This window comes from Trichomonas vaginalis, chromosome IV (genome assembly GCF_026262505.1).
Source record: "Trichomonas vaginalis G3 chromosome IV, whole genome shotgun sequence".
Classification (NCBI taxonomy): domain Eukaryota; phylum Parabasalia; order Trichomonadida; family Trichomonadidae; genus Trichomonas; species Trichomonas vaginalis.
The window spans coordinates 35098553-35121130 of NC_067206.1; the positions used below are offsets into that span (position 1 = coordinate 35098553).

Below are 22578 nucleotides of genomic sequence, written 5' to 3' on the forward strand. Positions count from 1 at the left end.
ACGTAGTAGATATGCACATTTAATGACTTCTCCATTTGTTTTAGTGAAGATTCTAAAACTATATCAAAAGGAATATTATGATGAATACGTTTTACCTTTATTACGTAAGCCAAAAATAACATTTGATATAAAACTTGATGACTCGTTTTTGATAACAGATATTAGACGCAAGGCTGAAAATCATCAGTATAAAAACAGTTCTGAAGTAATTGAGGATTTATCACGTGTAATCCGTTTTGTAGATTGTGGAAACAAATACTTCATTCAAAAGGACTATAATATCCACGACAAAATGAATCAAATATCATTCGTTCTTCAATCAAACATGAAAGAGTCACTCAAAATGATTAAATTATTTAAAGAAGAAGGTAAAACCATAACAGCATGGGACGTACTACTAAATCAATTGTCTTCATTAACCGTTAAGGGTGTTTGCTTTAAATCTGATTCTCCAGATGTTTTCTCAACGTTTCAGGGTTATAAATACAACGTTCTCGAAAAACCAGATTACTCAAAAATTGAGATGTTTATGAATTTCATTAAAGAAGCCATTTGTGATAATAACGATGAAGTGTATAAATACCTTCTCGGCTGGATTGCATCAATGATTCAACATCCTGGAATCAAGAATGAAACAGCAATTATTTTGAAAGGACTTCAGGGAACAGGTAAAAACAGATTTACAGACATTATTTCTGAACTTCTCGCCGGTTATTCATGTAAAAACATTACTGAAATAAGTGAGCTAACGGGTAATTTCAATTCAGTTGTTGAGAATAAAATGTTTCTTGTACTTAATGAACTCAAGAATGTAGGTGAAGATAGACTCGCAAACTTCAACGCTTTGAAATCAATTATTACGGATAATGAGATTAGAATTAATGAAAAGAATCAACCCAGAAGAACTGCTCAGAACGTTGCAAACTTCATTTTCGTAACTAACAACGTTTACCCTGTCAAAATTGAAGTTGGAGACAGAAGATACGTAGTTTTAAGAGTTAATGGTAAATTTAAGGGTCAATTTGATTACTTCAAGAATTTAATGGATTCATGCACAAAGGAATTTTATGATAATTTACTAACATATTTTATGCAATATGACCTTTCATCATTTAATGTACGAATCATACCGATGACTGAAGCCAAACAAGATTTAATTGAATTATCAACAAATCCTTTAGATGTATGGATAAATACACATTATGATGAATTGTGTGCAGGTATGACGTGTAAAAATGCTCTATTCTGCAAACCATCAGACATGAAAGACAAAAACTTTCAAATGAGCATTAAAGATAAATGTGAAAGGAAACAGAGAAGAATAGATGGTAAACAAACATGGTGTTATGTTTTGAAAGAAGAAATGAAAGGATTATATAAACAGGTTGAACCAAACGATAATGAGGATTCATTTACTGACGATGAAATACCTGTAAATGAAGCTTTATAAAGTATGATTTGAATTTATTTTTGCATTAATCCTGCTGTGTTGTCAAAATGTCATGTTGTCACACTTTTTAAAAGAAGTTTAATTAACCTGGTGACATGGTGACGTGGTGACACTTGAAAACATTAACGAAATCATTATATGAAAAATTTACGAAATCATTAATGATAAAATATATTTCCGGGCTTGTTGTCAAAATGTCATGTTGTCATCATTTTTAAGAGAAGTTAATTAACCTGGTGACACATGGTGACGTGGTGACACCATCAGTTATTCAAAATAATTCTAAATGCCTTCCTCCTTTCGTACCTGTTGTCAAATGTCATGTTGTCATCATTTTTAAAAGAAGTTAATTAACCAGGTGACACATGGTGACGTAGTGACACCTTCAGTTCTTCAAAAATATATTTTTGGTGAAGAGTGAGATGTCACCCGTTTTCTCACCTCATTCTCTCTTCGTAATGTTGTCGTGACTTCTTCGTTAATGTTGTCGTGACTTCATTCTTCCTCTTTGAAGTTATCGAAATATTCTGTTTTTTTTCCTTCAGTAATGGTAAGTCTTCTTTGAAGGTAAGTATGTGCAACCTTTGATGTCATAGTGTGTTTGAGGAAGAGTATTTTTGACAATTTCTTTTATTTGCTCATTCGGTGTCATTGAAATCGGTAAGTTTTCACGATAGAACCAGTTTCTGTCAGATTTTATATATTTTAGCAAGGTCGTAAAAGCTTTTGTTGTTTCTTCTGACTAAATGCAACATAACCATTCTTTATCTTCTTCTTTCTCCAACTCTTCAGTATATATCATTACTTATAACTCTTTTCCTTTCCTTTTGGTTACTGAACGTGGTATTCTTTTCTGTATGCTTTTGTCTTTGGATTCAATGACTTCATCTTTTGCTTGAAGTTCTTTTCCATCTCTCCACGTTCTTGTCTGTGAAGTTCGTCAAGAAGTTTGTAAATATTCCAAGCATAACGTGGTGAAGCCCACATTGCAACTGCATTTACTAAAAGTCTATGAACATAATATCCTCTCAAAACCGTTTGGCAATTTTTCACGGTTTTCATAGAGTTTTGGCGACTGGATTTTTTACCTACTCGCTGTTCTTCACTGTTTTCAGAAAAAAGTACGTCTCGCTGTGCTTCACTTAATAGTTCTATGGTGCTTTGGTTCCTAAACCAGTCTTTAGGAAGCTTAGTATCTGGAGCAAAACAAGCCGTCAAAATACTTTGCATTTGGTACATGTCGTCTTTGACAGAACGAATGAGTCTCAATTGTTTGTTAATACTGTATGTATTCGTATTCTTCATTTATGACTTCATGAACGATAGCAGTTGTTGTGTTCTCAATGTTGACATATCTGTCTTTACATACAGGATAAAAAAATAAATAAAATAAAACTAACTTTATTTTTTTTGAGATAAACACTATTTCTTCACAACATTAATTTTATCCTGTATGAAATGACTTTAAAAAGATTATTGACTGACTTCGAATACTATCTCATTGACGCACTGACAGACCCTCAAAACTGTGTTGAAAGTTCTTTAAGCTTTAAGATTGAAGGTACGACGCATTTTGTCTTCACTTACGTATTGAAAGAATATGACCGTTATCATAACGAAGTGAATCAAACACTAATAAAATTTGTAGATAAAAAATTGGTTAACAATGAATATTTTAAACGTGAAGACCCAAACACTGCTGGAGATGATGAAGAATACAGACAAGTTATTGAAAAAATAACCCAAGATTAGATGCAATAGAAAAGAAGTTTAATGAATGTCTTACAAACACGTATGAATATCTTATGCAGTGGGAAGCCAGATGGAAATAAATTTACGTCAAATATGCAATTTATAAAATCTTATGTCGACAGGCTACGTAGCACAGTGGTCTAAGGGTGGTGTTATGGAGGGGTCAGGGTCTGTGGTTCGAACCGCGACAGCGCCGTATTTTCTTATTTTCTTTATTTGTCTTGTTTGTCGTGAATAAAAAGTGTCAAAAAGTGCTCTATCTTCCACGGGAATAAATAAAAAATTTACTTTATTTCTTCTTTATTTCTTTGTTCCCGTGGAAGAAGGGTTTTTGCCGTTTTTTCTCAGCCGAAATCAACGATTTTTTCATTTTTGGAAAGGGGTCAGGGTCTGTGGTTCGAACCGCGACAGCGCCGTATTTTCTTATTTTCTTTATTTGTCTTGTTTGTCGTGAATAAAAAGTGTCATAAAAGTGCTCTATCTTCCACGGGAATAAATAAAAAATTTACTTTATTTCTTCTTTATTTCTTTGTTCCCGTGGAAGAAGGGTTTTTGCCGTTTTTTCTCAGCCGAAATCAACGATTTTTTCATTTTTGGAATCCTTAGCAAATGAGGAATCTTTTCTCTCGTGGAAGCTTTGTCATAACTTCTTCGTAAATGCTTTGTCATAACTTCTTCGTAAATGCTTTGTCATGACTTCTTCGTAAATGAGTGTAAATGACCAAAAATAATGTTTAGGTGAAGAGGTGAGATGTCACCCGTTTTCTCACCTGTTTTCTCACCTCTTTTTTCACAAGCGTTTCACATGAATTGTACGATGTATATTTGAAATTCTAAACAATTTCGTAGCTTCTATTTCTTCTGTCAGTACATCGAATGTTTTAACAATGCCGAAAGTTTCTTTATACTTCTTCTTGACGTCAGATAGAAGGAAATCTTCTGCTGTTGGATAATTTTTATTAAGAAATTCTAACATGTTCATTTTATCTTCTGCTGGCTTTTCTGCTTCTTTCTTTAAGTCTGCATAGTCGTTTCGCATTCTTTCTATCTCTTTGACGGAGTAGTTATATTTCCTCATTGCTGCTTTACATTTAGAACATTGTGGGTTCATTTTTGCGTTATATTCTGAAACCTTACCTGCTAAAACAACCAAGGCGTCAATGGTTTTCTTTAACTCAAACATAGCGGGTCTTATTTGTTCATTCCATACCTTACCTCTTCTATCTTTATCTCTTATCTGCCATACACATTCTGCAACTAACGAAACAAAGTTGTCGTAGGTCTTAAATTCTTCAGATTTATATATGTCAGAAATATTCTTATATACCATGTCGCAATCTTTGTCCATAACCTTATGGTTGCAATGAAAACCAAGGAATTCATAATTTACTTTACGTATGAACTTCTTTATTTCTACTGAGTCAGTTGCTTTGACTTCAATTTCGTCAAATTCGGGAATGGTTAGTTTTTGTTGTTGGATTTCAGGCAATTTGGGCAAATGGTCAATAATGTCCTGCATGTCATAAAGATACTGTTCATTTGTTTCATCTTTCGCACTACAGTCTAAATTACTTGTTAAAAGTTCTTGCTTTATCTTCTGGATTTCTGTTTCGAAAGTAAATGAAGAAGGAATGAAGCTTTTCATTTCTACCAACATTGACGTAGGATTCATAACTAACGAGTTTGGTGCTGTAGTTTGAATTGTTGTTGTGCCGATTGTTGAAATCATATCTTTACATACAAAATAAAAAAAATAAATAAAATAAAACTAACTTTATTTTTTCTATCTTAAGGAAATTCATGAAAATTCACGAGGGTGAGAAAACAGGTGAGAAAACGGGTGACACCTCACCTCTTCACCTAAACATTATTTTTGGTCATTTACACTCATTTACGAAGAAGTCATGACAAAGCATTTACGAAGAAGTTATGACAAAGCATTTACGAAGAAGTTATGACAAAGCTTCCACGAGAGAAAAGATTCCTCATTTGCTAAGGATTCCAAAAATGAAAAAATCGTTGATTTCGGCTGAGAAAAAACGGCAAAAACCCTTCTTCCACGGGAACAAAGAAATAAAGAAGAAATAAAGTAAATTTTTTATTTATTCCCGTGGAAGATAGAGCACTTTTATGACACTTTTTATTCACGACAAACAAGACAAATAAAGAAAATAAGAAAATACGGCGCTGTCGCGGTTCGAACCACAGACCCTGACCCCTCCATAACACCACCTTAGACCACTGTGCTACGTAGCCTGTCGACATAAGATTTTATAAATTGCATATTTGACGTAAATTTATTTCCATCTGGCTTCCCACTGCATAAGATATTCATACGTGTTTGTAAGACATTCATTAAACTTCTTTTCTATTGCATCTAATCTTGCGTTATTTTTTTCAATAACTTGTCTGTATTCTTCATCATCTCCAGCAGTGTTTGGGTCTTCACGTTTAAAATATTCATTGTTAACCAATTTTTTATCTACAAATTTTATTAGTGTTTGATTCACTTCGTTATGATAACGGTCATATTCTTTCAATACGTAAGTGAAGACAAAATGCGTCGTACCTTCAATCTTAAAGCTTAAAGAACTTTCAACACAGTTTTGAGGGTCTGTCAGTGCGTCAATGAGATAGTATTCGAAGTCAGTCAATAATCTTTTTAAAGTCATTTCATACAGGATAAAATTTAATGTTGTGAAGAAATAGTGTTTATCTCAAAAAAAATAAAGTTAGTTTTTATTTTATTTATTTTTTTATCCTGTATGTAAAGACAGATATGTCAACATTAGAGAACACAACAACTGCTATCGTTCATGAAGTCATAAATGAAGAATACGAATACATACAGTATAACAAACAATTGAGACTCATTCGTTCTGTCAAAGACGACATGTACCAAATGCAAAGTATTTTGACGGCTTGTTTTGCTCCAGATACTAAGCTTCCTAAAGACTGGTTTAGGAACCAAAGCACCATAGAACTATTAAGTGAAGCACAGCGAGACGTACTTTTTTCTGAAAACAGTGAAGAACAGCGAGTAGGTAAAAAATCCCAGTCGCCAAAACTCTATGAAAACCGTGAAAAATTGCCAAACGGTTTGAGAGGATATTATGTTCATAGACTTTTAGTAAATGCAGTTGCAATGTGGGCTTCACCACGTTATGCTTGGAATATTTACAAACTTCTTGACGAACTTCACAGACAAGAACGTGGAGAGATGGAAAAGAAACTTCAAGCAAAAGATGAAGTCATTGAATCCAAAGACAAAAGCATACAGAAAAGAATACCACGTTCAGTACCAAAAGGAAAGGAAAAGAGTTATAAGTATATGATATATACTGAAGAGTTGGAGAAAGAAGAAGATAAAGATATGGTTATGTTGCATTTAGTCAGAAGAAACAACAAAAGCTTTTACGACCTTGCTAAAATATATAAATCTGACAGAAACTGGTTCTATCGTGAAAACTTACCGATTTCAATGACACCGAATGAGCAAATAAAAGAAATTGTCAAAAATACTCTTCCTCAAACACACTATGACATCAAAGGTTGCACAATACTTACCTTCAAAGAAGACTTACCATTACTGAAGGAAAAAATAACAGAATATTTCGATAACTTCAAAGAGGAAGAATGAAGTCACGACAACATTAACGAAGAAGTCACGACAACATTAACGAAGAGAGAATGAGGTGAGAAAACGGGTGACATCTCACCTCTTCACCAAAAATATATTTTTGAAGAACTGAAGGTGTCACTACGTCACCATGTGTCACCTGGTTAATTAACTTCTTTTAAAAATGATGACAACATGACATTTTGACAACAGGTACGAAAGGAGGAAGGCATTTATGAATTATTTTTGAATAACTGATGGTGTCACCACGTCACCATGTGTCACCAGGTTAATTAACTTCTCTTAAAAATGATGACAACATGACATTTTGACAACAAGCCCGGAAATATATTTTATCATTAATGATTTCGTAAATGTTTTCATTAATGATTTCGTTAATGTTTTCAGTGTCACCACGTCACCATGTCACCAGGTTAATTAACTTCTTTTAAAAAGTGTGACAACATGACATTTTGACAACACAGCAGGATTAATGCAAAAATAAATTCAAATCATACTTTATAAAGCTTCATTTACAGGTATTTCATCGTCAGTAAATGAATCCTCATTATCGTTTGGTTCAACCTGTTTATATAATCCTTTCATTTCTTCTTTCAAAACATAACACCATGTTTGTTTACCATCTATTCTTCTCTGTTTCCTTTCACATTTATCTTTAATGCTCATTTGAAAGTTTTTGTCTTTCATGTCTGATGGTTTGCAGAATAGAGCATTTTTACACGTCATACCTGCACACAATTCATCATAATGTGTATTTATCCATACATCTAAAGGATTTGTTGATAATTCAATTAAATCTTGTTTGGCTTCAGTCATCGGTATGATTCGTACATTAAATGATGAAAGGTCATATTGCATAAAATATGTTAGTAAATTATCATAAAATTCCTTTGTGCATGAATCCATTAAATTCTTGAAGTAATCAAATTGACCCTTAAATTTACCATTAACTCTTAAAACTACGTATCTTCTGTCTCCAACTTCAATTTTGACAGGGTAAACGTTGTTAGTTACGAAAATGAAGTTTGCAACGTTCTGAGCAGTTCTTCTGGGTTGATTCTTTTCATTAATTCTAATCTCATTATCCGTAATAATTGATTTCAAAGCGTTGAAGTTTGCGAGTCTATCTTCACCTACATTCTTGAGTTCATTAAGTACAAGAAACATTTTATTCTCAACAACTGAATTGAAATTACCCGTTAGCTCACTTATTTCAGTAATGTTTTTACATGAATAACCGGCGAGAAGTTCAGAAATAATGTCTGTAAATCTGTTTTTACCTGTTCCCTGAAGTCCTTTCAAAATAATTGCTGTTTCATTCTTGATTCCAGGATGTTGAATCATTGATGCAATCCAGCCGAGAAGGTATTTATACACTTCATCGTTATTATCACAAATGGCTTCTTTAATGAAATTCATAAACATCTCAATTTTTGAGTAATCTGGTTTTTTCGAGAACGTTGTATTTATAACCCTGAAACGTTGAGAAAACATCTGGAGAATCAGATTTAAAGCAAACACCCTTAACGGTTAATGAAGACAATTGATTTAGTAGTACGTCCCATGCTGTTATGGTTTTACCTTCTTCTTTAAATAATTTAATCATTTTGAGTGACTCTTTCATGTTTGATTGAAGAACGAATGATATTTGATTCATTTTGTCGTGGATATTATAGTCCTTTTGAATGAAGTATTTGTTTCCACAATCTACAAAACGGATTACACGTGATAAATCCTCAATTACTTCAGAACTGTTTTTATACTGATGATTTTCAGCCTTGCGTCTAATATCTGTTATCAAAAACGAGTCATCAAGTTTTATATCAAATGTTATTTTTGGCTTACGTAATAAAGGTAAAACGTATTCATCATAATATTCCTTTTGATATAGTTTTAGAATCTTCACTAAAACAAATGGAGAAGTCATTAAATGTGCATATCTACTACGTGCTTTTTCAAAATTACTTTTTGCATTTTCAGTTAAATTGCAGAAGTTATAAACGTTATCGTATGCTTCATTAATGAAATGATTAGGTAACGAATTAATTGCTTGAAACAGTGTGAATAATGTTATTTCTTTTTCTAAATTCATGTTTCCACCGTCATTATGTACTTCAAAATCACAGATGCCATCAACTATGCTCTGGGCAAGTTTATCGTCAATGTTTACATCTTTGTTTTCATTCATGATAGTCTTTATTTCTTCATTCTTCTGTTCAACTCTTACCTTAATATTCAAATCATTTAATATATCATTCACTGTTCTAGTTAATGTTGAATCATAACTTCCACGAATGAATGAGTATGCATTGATTGGTTCTGTTGCATTCTTGCGAACTCTTGAATCAGCCATAACTACTAAAGAACGCTTTGAATCATCCATAGAAGTCATTATATCAATATCATAATCATTGCAGGAATAGCATTTAATCATTCTGTTCGAAACTGCATAGAAGAAATTAGTGTTGCAATAAATGTGAAGACCTCCTGAAGCGGTTTTAACGATAACATCTTTATCCGAAAGTTTTGATAAAATATCTTTTCTAACTGTTTCTTTAAGTTCATCATTGTACGATTTATTGATATCAACATCTATAATCGTTAAATTTGAAATTTTATTTACTAATAAAGCCATACCAGTTTTCCTTCCTCTTCCTCCATCATGTTTGAGGTAGTTATGTAAATCAATCTTGTTTTCACCAATTCTTTCGTTGAGGGTTTTAGTTTCTGCCACAACTAATTCCTTAGCTAATGAATCAATAACTTTTTCATCAGAAACGATATAGTTGCTGTTGTTGTTTGTTGCTGTCATTTATATAGGAATAAAAAAATAAAAATAATTTTAAAACTAACTTTATTTTTGGACTGCATCAAATTTCCAGTGATGTTGTCAAAATGTCATGTTGTCATCATTTTTAAAAGAAGTTAATTAACCTGGTGACATGGTGACGTGGTGACACTGAAAACATTTACGAAAATTCAAGAGGTGAGAAAACAGGTGAGAAAACGGGTGACATCTCACCTCTTCACCTATAATATATTTTTGGTGTAAATTTATGACAAAAATAAATGGTACCATTAATAATACATGACTGTTCTTATTCATGTCTGATTTACATCCAACGAAAAAGTTTAGAAGAATTTTCTTATTCTTTCTGGCATGTTTTTATCTTTCCAGTACTCCCGCTCTAATGGTCCCAGATGAGTTGGTTTAGATTCTCTCAAGTTCTTAGATGGTATAACATCTTCAACGCCTCCTTCATATCTTACTTTATAAGTGTCATCGTTTATGTTGTAGTCAAGTATTTCAATAACCACTCCTCGCTTTGCTTCGTCAATGGTTTCAGCAAGTTTGCCATTACTACTTTCGACTAATTTATGACGAGGGTAAAATGCTATGGAGTCGTCAGCAGCTTTTATAAGATATCCATTACCTTGCGTAGAGTCTACGATATAATAATTTCGACTTAACCTTAAACGTTTCTTTGTCAACGGTTTGTCGTCAAGAACTACACGAACTTTTGTACCAGGAATGAGGGTAAATTGTGTTGAATTTCTGATATTTTGTGTTTGACTTCGTTTCTTTTGTATATACTTTTCTTCTTGTTGTTGTGTCATTGAATTTGGTGTATGTCCTGTTGTAGAATGTGTTGAGGAATTGTAAACTTCGATGAAATGTTTCATTGTTTCTTCGGTAAAGTCTCGCTCTTGATTTAAATCTCTGAGCGTTCTTATGAAGCGATTAATGATACCTAAAATATTATGGTTATGGTCTTCAGTAGTGTAGTGAGTTATGTTATGCTTAATGAGAAATTCTGTGATTTCGTTGCTGAGGTATGCACTGTCTTGGTCTGATGTTAAAGTACTTGGGTTATGTTCTGCTACAAACTTTTGTAAAACTCTTAACACTTCATGAGTTCCTTTATTTCTCATTATATACGCAAAAGCTTTGCGAGTGTTAACATTAATGAAGATGAGGAATGGTTTATGTCCTCCTTTTCTGCTTTGAATGAGAGTGTCAAATTGGTATGCGTCAGGAGTGTTGGAGTAAATTGGTAAAAAGTAGTCGTAAGGGTTTATTTTTGTTTGATGTACAACATTTTTGTCAAAGAACCTTTTCACTTCAGCTCTGTTAGTAAATCCCCGACTCTTTGCAGCTTCATTGAATTTCTTAAAAGACCTCCATGGATGTTGTTCGAATACTTCTTTCAAGCTCATTTATGTAAAGTTAAAGATTTTAACCAACTCGTATCCAAGCGTGCATTGTTATATAAGGAGGCATATAATCTTTTCCATTACCTGCTGGGTCTGTAATACCAGCTACAACATGTGTATGATTTCCTGCAGTTCCACAGAAAATACCTGTGCTAACATCTACTGGGTCAGTTGAAATATCATATCTATGCATTCCCTGTCTATCCGAACCCGCTGCAAGATTTGTATAACCTCTTTTTGTTATTGAATGTGAATGGTTTCCTTCCACAGATGTTCTTCCACTGAACCTATGCATATGTGAAGGAAGGTTTTCAATACCTATTTTCTTTGAACCTCCCATCTTCATTGACTGCGTATTAGTGTAGAATGGAAAACTGTCAACTATTTCATACCATCTACCACCAAATAAAGTGTTTGGATTTATTGGATTCATAGACGTATAAACAGCTCCTATAGGATATATTAAATCATATATGCTCATAACTCTATAAACATATTCTAAAGAACTTATGTCATTAAATACCATTTGGAATGTATCTCCCGGATGAAATGTTGCATTTGTTCCACTTTTATAATGTAATGTTAGTTCAATAGAATTATCCAAGAAAAATTCAAAAGTATCTGGTTGAAGACCTCTAACAAATTCAAATGGAGTTGCTGGTTCACCATTTATAATTTCTGTTGTAAATGTCATTGTATCTGGTTTCGAAAATTTCTTTGTTAGTTCTGTATCCACATAAGTTTTGTCTGCTTTAGTTAGTATGGTTATGTTGGGTATGGTGGCACTGCGTTCCTCCTTACCCAATACTTGTGAATTTGACACTTTACGAAACCGGTAACGTAAATTTTACAACACAAACGACAACACTAACTTAACCTTAAATATTTACAAAACCGCCACCCACTTCACTTCACTAACGAACTCACTAATGTAAAAATAAACGTTCTCACTATCGTTCTCACTACGACTTCACTAATGTTCTCATAAATTTTCCTCAATATCTTCATCATCAGTGTTAACCCTATTGTAGTCATACTTGAAGCCATAAACTTTCTCTAACTTCTTAACGTACAATTTACATAACTTACCTTCGTCATCGTATGGTTTAATGATATAACTATTTCTATCTTTATACCAGTCAATGAAAAGTCAACTGGTCTCGGATGTATTTGAAAGAACATGTTATGCTCAGGAAGGAAGAATAAATGTTTAAATGTATGTTTGTTATATGTGAATTCGAATGAGTTGCTTTTGTTCTGTCATTTACATCCAAATAAAAATTTTCAGTAAAAATAAAAAATAAACTTAAAATTAATGATATCACCACCCTCACACGTATGAAAACATAGCACAAAAAATAAATTTAGGTGAAGTGGTGAATTCACCTTTTTTTCACCTCTTTTTTCACCCTTGAATTCATTGCTTTATAACTCTCTTCCTTTCTCCAACTCTTCTAACTTCTTCTTAAGTTCAGCAATGTTGTCCTCATGAAGTTTAATCTTCCTTAATATACCTTCTCTATCTAATGGTTGCTTTATCTTTCTAAACTGAACTCTACCATCCTTCATAGTATGAACGTAAAAACCTTCTGGAACCGCTCCTGATTTAATGTATTCTACCAAAAACTTTTGTTTCATTGCTTCAGTGACTTTAGTCGTCATTTCAATCAAATAAAAATTTTAATATTAAATAAAAATAACGTTATTTTTTCAGTAAGGAAACGCAGGAGTTTTACGATTTATTTGAGGAGTAGGTTCTGGTTTAAATGTTGGAGTCGGTTTAGGAGTTGACTTTTGAACAGGAGTTTGTACTTCCATAGGTTCAGGAGTCATTGAAGGTTTGCTTGTGAAGGCGTTGGAGTTTGTTTAACTTCAGCTACTTCAGTATTATTTACAACATTTGCTTTATTTCTTTTCAACATCATAACTGCTCCTGCTGTAGCTAGCAAACCTAGTGGGAGACCATATTTATATAAGGACTTGACCAAATGCTATTTTTGACAGGAGCTGGTGGAACACCTAACCTTGGTGAGACTGCTCTTTGCCATTGTGCAGCTCGTAAGAAATATTCAATAGGTGCTCCATAATCGTTTGGTAAAGTTTGTTTCATAGATGGTGAAGGTTCACGAGAGCTTGATGAAGAACTCATTTATAAGCTTTAAAAATAAACGTTCATCCTTTATTCCTCACTGTCGTCCGTGCTAAGTTATAGTCATCTAATCTTATTATTGGGATGCCATTAGCACGCACCTGAATGGCAAAGCAACAATCCCTCATAAATCCAATAAGTGGCTTTGGTACATTTTCAGTTGCTAGTTCAATAGGTCCTTTAACAGACAATTTGTATGTTATTGGAGCAGTAGATGTTTGACCTTGCTGGAAGCAAAAGTCCACTTCTGTTGGAAAACCACATAAGAAATGTGTGTTGTCATAGCTATCCCATTTATGTTCCACACTACCATCATCCACCAATGACCTCATAACATCTTCATTAAATCCTATCATATCATTGTTTGTATTGCAAGCGTTCGCAACCATTTCATAAAATACAGGTCCATATGATTTTTCAGGTTCTGCAGGCATATTTCCATAAGCTCCCATGGAAAGCTGAAGATATTTAAACTTAGGGTTCTCAAAATTAACATAATAGTTGTCTTTCTTTCTAAATAGTGCCCAAATACTTTTAACATTAATAGGCGTATAAGCTGCTGTAAATGTTGCACTTGAACTATCTGTATTCTTTGAGAATGAACCGTCCATAGGAATCCAATCCATAACTTTAACAGGAAAACATAAAGCCTCGTTTGTATAATGTTCTACAAGTTCTGTATAAATGTTAGGGTCTAAAGAGAATGACTTTGGATGAATGAAACATTCATTAAAATCCATCTTTGTTCGAAATAGTTGCTGGGTTACAGTTGTAATAGTAACTGTTCCACTAGCTTCTACTGCCTTCGTTATCATAGTGAATGGTTCATTCCATGGAACAAATTTATTTGTCGGTGGATTTGAATCTGAAGCAAATGCAACTTTAAGAGTTGGATTGAAAGCAATGATATCATTTACAGATATAGATGTGCATTGTAAGGCGTCGCTACTGAACTTTACTTTAAGCTGAATGTTTCCTGCAAAAGCTGGAATAAATCGAATAGCTTCTAATGGAAGGAATCTTCTAACAGGAATTCTTAAACGAAGCTTAAAATCAAATGATTTTCCTGCTGTAATTGGACCACTAACAATTTGTCCTGTTCTGCATGTTCCCGAATGACTCCATACATCTTCATGTCGAGTCTTTGAGAAAACATCTACTTTCTTTATTTGTTCGGTAGTTTGTGAGTTTGAAGTTATATATGCTTCTTCTCTTGCGTTGTCTTGAGAATATACGATACGACCATTTGCAAGGATTTGATATCCAGCAACTGCATAGAAAGCGTCATCGAAACCAATCCAAAATCCTGGTGGGTTTGTTTTATTGGAACCTGAACCAATTTCTTTATCTACAATAAATTGACCTTCCATTTTATACGTAATGAATGTATTGTAAAGGTCCAACATATTTTCACCAGGAGGTGAGAGATTGAATGTTACCCATGTGTTATCTTTAGCAGTTCCAGGTTGTGATGGAATCTTTGCGTCAGAATATTTTCTATTAGTGTCACCAATTTGAACTGCATTGTCTATGATATCGAAATATGAGCGAATCTGATGAATATGCTCTGCTGGAGTAAATTCGTTTAGCTGTTCGTTCTGCATGTATTTACTTCAGATAAAAATATCTATTTACTTCATTATTCTCACTCTTCTTCTTGGCATTCGTGGTGGAAGTTGTTTCTTGACATTTTCAATGAACTGTACATTCTCTTTTGTCTCAACTTCTTTCACTGGCGGGTCAGGGTTCTTTGACTCGGTTTGTTTTTCAATGAAATTCACGAACTTTGCAATAAGCTCTTGGTTCGTTATTGAAAGTACATCTGGCTTCTTTTCTTCTTGTTCTATTGACTTTTCAGTTTGAATAGAAGGTTTTATATGGGCTTCGTGGACTTCACCTTGCCATGCACCTTAATGTTGTCGCTCTCTGCATTCGCTAATGGAACCTTTCTTTTTCTTACGTATATTTTACCATCTTTACTCTGACTTACATAATAGAAAGGATGTTGTATTCCTCTGGCGTCATTTAATATAATAGACTCTCGCTCTGATTTTGACAAGCTCATTTTACATCGGTTAAAGTTTTAATTTTGTTTTTTCTGCAGTCAAATGACTCAGACAAGCCCTACGGACAAGACCCAAGGGGTCATAGATGTTGAAGCATTGAAGAAAGAAATTCGCGAGCAAATTTTATCCGAACTGAAGGAACAAAAACAAGAACAAAAGCCAGAGAGACCAAAGAGAAAACTTAGTGAAAAACAACTTGCTGCATTAGCTGCTGGAAGACAAAAGAACCCACGTTTGCTGGCGAAGAAAGCTAGAGAAGAACAAAAAGCAAAGGAAGCTGAAGCAAAGAAAGAGTAAATGGTTTATTTTTATCCGAACTAAATGTATAGACAAATACCTTTATCTGTTGTGTTCAGTAGTGAAAACCCTGACGTCAAAATAAAGGGGAACAGAGTAACGTTTAAGTTTCCAACAGACTGGATTGTGAACATAAATGAAGAGAAGTACATTGGCATAACATCTATGTATATAACACGTGCTTTCAGAAAGGTTGACTTTATACTTCAAGTCGAGATAGAAAATGACGAACAGTCTTTAAGCGCCCAAAACATTCACATATACAAATACTTTAAAGACGATACAACATTGTTGCAATGTATGATTTCATTTAATGAGATGTTCGAGAAAAAGTTCAACATTGAAGTACAAACTTTACAGCCTTTACGTGAGTTTCTTGCACAACTGAAAGAAGAAGGTAGTCAGCCACAACTTATAGACTTTCATTATGAATTTAATGAAAATGAAGATGGAACTCATGACTGTCAATTCATTGTATTCTCACCATTCAATGAAGTCGCTAAAGAGAAAAAAATCCATTACGTATAAGATTTCAAATCTCCGAACCAAGTGATGATTTTAAGAATGTTTTCAATTATGATGCAATGCTTCCGAGGAAAAATGAATTTTCAAAGATTGTAACACCTGGCATTTGGGATAGAAAGCAAGCTATATTATATTCAAACTTAAGTAAGGGAGTTGAAAATGAGTTCATTGGTCATACAAGAACTTCACCACTTCCTAACCCTAAATACTATAAATTAACTGGCTTCAATCGTGAGTTTTGGATAGACATGTTCTCCACTCATGACCATAAATGTCCAGTGTTCTTACCTCCAGACCATAAGGACTGTCTCTACATTGAAGCACAACTCTTAAACTCTACCATCGCAGTATTGTAAAATCTACGCTAGCTTTATTTTTATCACGAATGACCTCATTGCTGACAAAAATAAATGACCTCAGAACTTCAACTTACGAATAAAGCTTGTTTTAGTCGTTATTGAAAAGTTGAACTTTTCAGCAAAGCAAGGTTGACATGACTTACATAAGTCGAATGCAATCTCTTGACCATCATAAGTGCTTTGTAAAGTTTCATTAAACTGAACTCAGAGTCTTTGTCATATGTTCCAACAGGTATGTGAATGTTCTTATCTTCATTGTAATAGCATTGTATAGCTTCAGGAAACATTTCATTAGCGGTTAAAGCAATAACATCTTGCTTCACGCCTTTCATTCTGCAGTGAAATGCAACTTCATTTAAATCGTTAGTGAGTAAGTCTATGTAGGTCTTCTTTCCACAGAAAATACTTTTATAAGCTAAACTTTGTTTTCCAGGTGTTATTTCTGCAAAGTCGCTATGAAATTGACCAAGGTTCTTTCCTATAAGTTCGCGACCGTATCTCTTCTTAAACTCTGCTGCAAGCTTTGGGATGTCTTCATTATATAATATGCATACTGTCTATCCTCCTGGTAAAATTTGAAGTCCCATGTCCTCTGCAGTACAGAATACTTCATTCATAATACGTTTTGACATAGACAGAATATTAACACCAAGTGGACAGAAGTTAAAGTGTCTGCAAATGCTTTTCGTTAGCTTGAAAATAGTTTTATCTGAACCATCCAAACCTTCGAACTTCACTATATGGTTGTAATTTCTTATAGCATATCTTATAGCATCTTTGTCATTTACTATGGTTATTTTTGACTCAATAGGAGATAGAATAGTTTTGCCATAAATGCTGTTCAGAATGAGTTTTATAATTTCTTGTAAGGGGTTTCCTTCTTTCTTATACTTTAACCTTAACTCAAACAACTTCTTTACTTCATCTCTTATTCTCATATCTCTGTTTCCATCGTAATAGTATCCTTGCAACACTTCACATTTGACACCTTGATATTTTATGAGGTCTTGTAATGTTATATGGTCAACATACATGAGACAGCAAGTGTTTGAACTTCTTGGAACGTTAAGTTCTGGATTTAGTTCAGGGTCGCAAACTATTAAATGAAAGTGTCTGGGTATACCAATCTCTGTTATCTTAATGAGAACAAAGAAGCCAGACATAAACTTTTCACCAATGGGTTCCTTTTGGTCATCATCGAATAAATGTCTCATGAGATACTCTGTGCTTAACATTCATCCTTCAATACTTTTGGAATACCTTCTAAAGTATAAAGTCTTGCTATAGCTGAAGGATATAATGAAACAGTGTCGAAGTCAGCAATGAGTTTCTTTTTGCTCTTTTGTTTCATGTTATCTGACAACATACATCTTCCACCTTGAATGCATCTCGAAATAAATTCTCTTGGTTTATTTGAGAGGTCATAAAGATTTCCATTCGGGAAGTATACTCTGTTCTCAAACAATTTGTTAGCAATAGAACAAATACTAACGTAGTCATAAACGTTTAAATCAAACTCTTTCAATAAGTCATTGCGGAACTTTACAAAACCTTCTCTTAAAATTCTTACATCTTGTTTGCAGTAAAACGTGCTATATTTTTCTAAGTCGAAGTGGTTTTCATCTATTCTGCAACCTTTGATGGAATCTATGTTCTTCATAAATGTATCTGCATCATGGATAAACTTACATGCTTCAGAAATGACACCAGTTCTGTTGTCATTTGCTAACAAAACACTGCTGTAGTAGTTATATGGAAATACTTCTTTCGGTCCTGTTTGTAAGTTAAACATAGCAGGAAATAGTTTAAGCTTCTTATTTATAACACTGTAAGAGTCTTTTATAATAATTGCCCGTCCTTTATATAAGCCAGTTATTTGCATTGTTCGTGAACCTTTAATGATGGGAGTTCCTTTCACTTCTGTCATGTGTCTTAAGATGAAGTTTATGTCATAACTGAGGTTGTGAAAATATATTAAACTCTTGTCAGGAAGTCTTCCAAAAATTCTGTTGCACAGTTTTGACCCCAAATGCTTTCACTACTGAACCATCTTCACTGTCATAACAGATGTTAAAAGCTTTATGAAAGCCATCCGTACTACACTCAAAGTCAGCAAAGAAAACGTGCTCAGGTGAATTTACATTTAGCTTTATTTACTTCTTTTGACTCTGCTTTCTTCTTCAGTTGTACACAATACTTTGGAGCATATGTCAAATCTTTAAATGGTGCAAGGTTCTGTTTATATAAGTCAGTAGTATATGTGAAAAGTTCTCCATAAGAAATAGGTTCGAAATATTTGCACTCCCACAATGTTTTCATAACATCCCATAACGGTGTTGTTCTATCATAACGAACTACATATTTATCTCTCTCTTTGTATAAATCTTCATCTGTTTCTCAATGTTCATTCCACCACAAGCTTTGAGAATTTCTTTATAGTTTCGAATGAAGTATGTTGTCATTGGTAATCTTTCATTTAGCATGTAGTGGTCTTCAACAAGAAGTAAGTCAATAGTTCTAACAGTTTCGCATTCTTTTGGTATATATCTCTTTATTTCATTATGTCTTGAGTCATTGAAATAACCAATGGTAACATTAAATGATATACCTGTTGCGTCAGAAATTTCTTGTACTTTACTTTGAGGAAAGTCTCTAACACGAATGACTTCTCTCATGTGGTCAATAGTTTCTTCATTTACTCCAGCCTGAATGCAAGCATAAACGAAACAATTGTCCTCTGTCATAAGTGTTGCAGTTCTTTTGTTCAGTTCATTGAAGATTTGGTAGCGTTCAAGATTTATAGGTAATGTGCAAAGATACTTCCAGAACTGACCGCTTCTCTTCTTATAAAACTTCTTTTCACCATTATCTTTCCAAAAGCTTTCTATAAGTGCTGGGTTTCCTGTTTGCTTAAGAGCTTCCAAAATGGCTTTCTGGTCATTTGTCAGTGTGCTTTCATCTCTATATGGTCTCTTTTTTGGTTTGCCTTTCTTTACATCTGACATCGTTAAGCCTTCATATTCTGTTAAATCATACATCTTTATTTCGGTAAGATTCTTTATGTTTGTCAAGAAGAAGTCATAGTGCATTTCAACAATACCTGCGGCATTTGCTTCTATCTCTGATATAAAGTTCTCCTTCAAGAGCTGATGTAGTAATGTTCCAATATTATTGAGGTTTAACGTAGAACATTCATACTTTCCACCAAGTTTATAACATACCATCCATCTCTGTTGGGAGTTTATTTTAATTTTCTCTAAGAGTCTCATGAAAACCTTACCAAAATGTTTGTGTAAGTAGTCTCTGTTTGGTTCATCTAAAGCTTCGATGTTAAAGTCAATGAGTCTATTGCCTGACTTCACATTTCTCTTCCTATTCTCTTCATCTTTCTTTAACCATCTCTCACCTTCTTTTGGTTTGTCGTCAATGGAACGAATGACATCGTTAGCTTTGCGAACTGTTCTATAGCACTTTTAAACATCTCTCTTCTCTGTTGTTTCAGTGTGTCATCTCTCTTTCGTGTTTCACCAACGTTCGCATTTGTTATGTCAAACATTTCTCTTCTTACTTCATGTGGTACAGCTCTTCTTGTTTCACCAACGTTTGCATTTGTTATGTCAAACATTTCTCTTCTTACTTCATGAGGTACTGAACGTCTATGATATAAGTCAATAGCAATGTCATTTAAAGGAAATGCTCTTGCATGGACTTCGTCCTCGCCGCGTTGCGGCTTTATGAACTCATGAATTCTATCATAACTTATTGCACCATTATAGTCTTTAATGAAGTCAGCGAGTGCTTTTTTGTTTGTTGCGTAATGCTTTGCAACATCTATATTAGCTTCTGTAAGAAGTTGTTTTATTTCCGAGTGTTCTAACTTAGACAACTTCCGATACATCTTTAGTAGGAAATAAAAAAAATATTTTTGAAAAAATTAGATTAGATTTTTTTTAAGTTATTTTTCAAAATAATTTAATATTTTTATTTTAATGAAACACATGCAAGATTGCAAGTTCTTTTCATACAATGCTCTCGCTACTGCCATCAAGAATGAGTTCAATAATGCTTCAAATGTTAATATTATCTTTAACAAGAAGTTTGTGAAAGAATCTAAGTTTGGTCAGTATGTCAGACCATTAGCTATCGTCATTGACCGCAAACGTTATACTTCACAAGAGTTAGCAGTAGTTTTGAAACAAAAGAGTTTCTTCGTGAATGTCAAAGATACTCATTATACTGTCATAAAGAACTCTAACATTGACTTCTTCAGTATTGCTATGAATCTTTCCGAACAGAAAGAATATAAGAAGGGTGAAACAAATGTGAAATATTATCCTTCATCTCTGAAGACAATAACGAACAAAGATGTTATACAGAAATTCTTACCAAAGGTTGAAGAAGCTTCAATTGACATTGACGAAGGAAGTGAAATGGTTGAAGAAATTGACCCTGACGTTATTTGAACAAAAATATATTTTTGAAGAACTGAAGGTGTCACCACGTCACCATGTGCTACCAGGTTAATTAACTTCTTTTAAAAATGATGACAACATGACATTTTGACAACAGTCCAGGAAATAAATTTTATCGTTAATGTTTACGTTAATGTTTTTCATTAAATTTTGACAAAGTGCAAATCTTCACTTCGTCAAAAAAAGTTAATGTTTTTCATTGAAATCGGTAAGTTTTCATTCTTCCTCTTTGAAGTTGTCGAAATATTCTGTTATTTTTTCCTTCAGTAATGGTAAGTCTTCTTTGAAGGTAAGTATTGTGCAACCTTTGATGTCATAGTGTGTTTGAGGAAGAGTATTTTTGACAATTTCTTTTATTTGCTCATTCGGTGTCATTGAAATCGGTAAGTTTTCACGATAGAACCAGTTTCTGTCAGATTTGTAAATCTTAGCAAGGTCATAAAAGCTCTTGTTGTTTCTTCTGACTAAATGCAACATAACCATATCTTTATCTTCTTCTTTCTCCAACTCTTCAGTATATATCATATACTTATAACTCTTTTCCTTTCCTTTTGGTACTGAACGTGGTATTCTTTTCTGTATGCTTTTGTCTTTGGATTCAATGACTTCATCTTTTGCTTGAAGTTTCTTTTCCATCTCTCCACGTTCTTGTCTGTGAAGTTCGTCAAGAAGTTTGTAAATATTCAAGCATAACGTGGTGAAGCCCACATTGCAACTGCATTTACTAAAAGTCTATGAACATAATATCCTCTCAAACCGTTTGGCAATTTTTCACGGTTTTCATAGAGTTTTGGCGACTGGGATTTTTTACCTACTCGCTGTTCTTCACTGTTTTCAGAAAAAAGTACGTCTCGCTGTGCTTCACTTAATAGTTCTATGGTGCTTTGGTTCCTAAACCAGTCTTTAGGAAGCTTAGTATCTGGAGCAAAACAAGCCGTCAAAATACTTTGCATTTGGTACATATCGTCTTTGACCGAACGAATGAGTCTCAATTGTTTGTTATACTGTATGTATTCGTATTCTTCATTTATTGCTTCATGAACTATAACTGTTGTTGTGTTCTCTGATGTTGACATATCTGTCTTTACATTCCGGATAAAAAAAATAAATAAAAATAAAACTAACGTTATTTTTTCTGAGATAAACACTATTTCTTCACAACATTAAATTTTATCCTGTATGAAATGACTTTAAAAAGATTATTGACTGACTTCGAATACTATCTCATTGACGCACTGACAGACCCTCAAAACTGTGTTGAAAGTTCTTTAAGCTTTAAGATTGAAGGTACGACGCATTTTGTCTTCACTTACGTATTGAAAGAATATGACCGTTATCATAACGAAGTGAATCAAACACTAATAAAATTTGTAGATAAAAAATTGGTTAACAATGAATATTTTAAACGTGAAGACCCAAACACTGCTGGAGATGATGAAGAATACAGACAAGCTATTGAAAAAAATAACGCAAGATTAGATGCAATAGAAAAGAAGTTTAATGAATGTCTTACAAACACGTATGAATATCTTATGCGGTGGGAAGCTAGATGGAAATAAATTTACGTCAAATATGCAATTTATAAAATCTTATGTCGACAGGCTACGTAGCACAGTGGTCTAAGGTGGTGTTATGGAGGGGTCAGAGTCTGTG

General features: G+C 33.6%; 9 protein-coding genes and 6 pseudogenes across 15 annotated transcripts, besides 3 other annotated features; 4 read left to right on the forward strand and 11 right to left on the reverse strand.

Annotated features, from left to right (window-relative positions):
• Positions 1 to 22578: part of a mobile genetic element that runs on past both edges of the window.
• On the forward strand, positions 23 to 1198 carry TVAGG3_0224120 (uncharacterized protein; the record flags this gene model as incomplete). The annotated part of the gene is made up of 1 exon (XM_051227070.1): positions 23 to 1198. A coding segment is annotated over one exon (1176 nt), but the record flags the coding sequence as incomplete, so codon positions are not given.
• Positions 3993 to 4550, reverse strand: TVAGG3_0224130 (organellar and viral DNA polymerase type B; the record flags this gene model as incomplete). The annotated part of the gene is made up of 1 exon (XM_051227071.1): positions 3993 to 4550. One exon carries the CDS (start codon positions 4548 to 4550, stop codon positions 3993 to 3995), a length of 558 nt encoding a protein of 185 aa, XP_051112057.1.
• TVAGG3_0224140 (uncharacterized protein) lies at positions 5500 to 5874 on the reverse strand (the record flags this gene model as incomplete). Its single annotated transcript, XM_051227072.1, has 1 exon — positions 5500 to 5874. One exon carries the CDS (start codon positions 5872 to 5874, stop codon positions 5500 to 5502), a length of 375 nt encoding a protein of 124 aa, XP_051112058.1.
• On the reverse strand, positions 7341 to 7658 carry TVAGG3_0224150 (uncharacterized protein; the record flags this gene model as incomplete). Its single annotated transcript, XM_051227073.1, has 1 exon — positions 7341 to 7658. The coding sequence occupies one exon, from the start codon at positions 7656 to 7658 to the stop codon at positions 7341 to 7343; it is 318 nt and encodes a 105-aa protein (XP_051112059.1).
• TVAGG3_0224160 lies at positions 8133 to 9654 on the reverse strand (annotated as a pseudogene). The gene has a single exon. A coding segment is annotated over exon 1 (1522 nt).
• Positions 10331 to 11060, reverse strand: TVAGG3_0224170 (integrase core domain containing protein family; the record flags this gene model as incomplete). The annotated part of the gene is made up of 1 exon (XM_051227074.1): positions 10331 to 11060. A coding segment is annotated over one exon (730 nt), but the record flags the coding sequence as incomplete, so codon positions are not given.
• Positions 11812 to 12495: a terminal%2Cinverted (terminal inverted repeat of Maverick-1C transposon ID:TVAGG3_0224180).
• Positions 11812 to 22578: part of a mobile genetic element that runs on past the window's edge.
• Positions 12768 to 13206, reverse strand: TVAGG3_0224190 (annotated as a pseudogene). Its single transcript has one exon. A coding segment is annotated over exon 1 (439 nt).
• On the reverse strand, positions 13559 to 14810 carry TVAGG3_0224200 (uncharacterized protein; the record flags this gene model as incomplete). Its single annotated transcript, XM_051227075.1, has 1 exon — positions 13559 to 14810. A coding segment is annotated over one exon (1252 nt), but the record flags the coding sequence as incomplete, so codon positions are not given.
• Positions 14838 to 15271, reverse strand: TVAGG3_0224210 (annotated as a pseudogene). Its single transcript has one exon. A coding segment is annotated over exon 1 (434 nt).
• TVAGG3_0224220 (uncharacterized protein) lies at positions 15315 to 15569 on the forward strand (the record flags this gene model as incomplete). The annotated part of the gene is made up of 1 exon (XM_051227076.1): positions 15315 to 15569. The coding sequence occupies one exon, from the start codon at positions 15315 to 15317 to the stop codon at positions 15567 to 15569; it is 255 nt and encodes an 84-aa protein (XP_051112062.1).
• TVAGG3_0224230 lies at positions 15900 to 16450 on the forward strand (annotated as a pseudogene). Its single transcript has one exon. A coding segment is annotated over exon 1 (551 nt).
• On the reverse strand, positions 17857 to 18380 carry TVAGG3_0224240 (organellar and viral DNA polymerase type B; the record flags this gene model as incomplete). The annotated part of the gene is made up of 1 exon (XM_051227077.1): positions 17857 to 18380. A coding segment is annotated over one exon (524 nt), but the record flags the coding sequence as incomplete, so codon positions are not given.
• On the reverse strand, positions 19490 to 20351 carry TVAGG3_0224250 (annotated as a pseudogene). The gene has a single exon. A coding segment is annotated over exon 1 (862 nt).
• TVAGG3_0224260 lies at positions 21142 to 21569 on the reverse strand (annotated as a pseudogene). Its single transcript has one exon. A coding segment is annotated over exon 1 (428 nt).
• On the forward strand, positions 22110 to 22484 carry TVAGG3_0224270 (uncharacterized protein; the record flags this gene model as incomplete). Its single annotated transcript, XM_051227078.1, has 1 exon — positions 22110 to 22484. The coding sequence occupies one exon, from the start codon at positions 22110 to 22112 to the stop codon at positions 22482 to 22484; it is 375 nt and encodes a 124-aa protein (XP_051112064.1).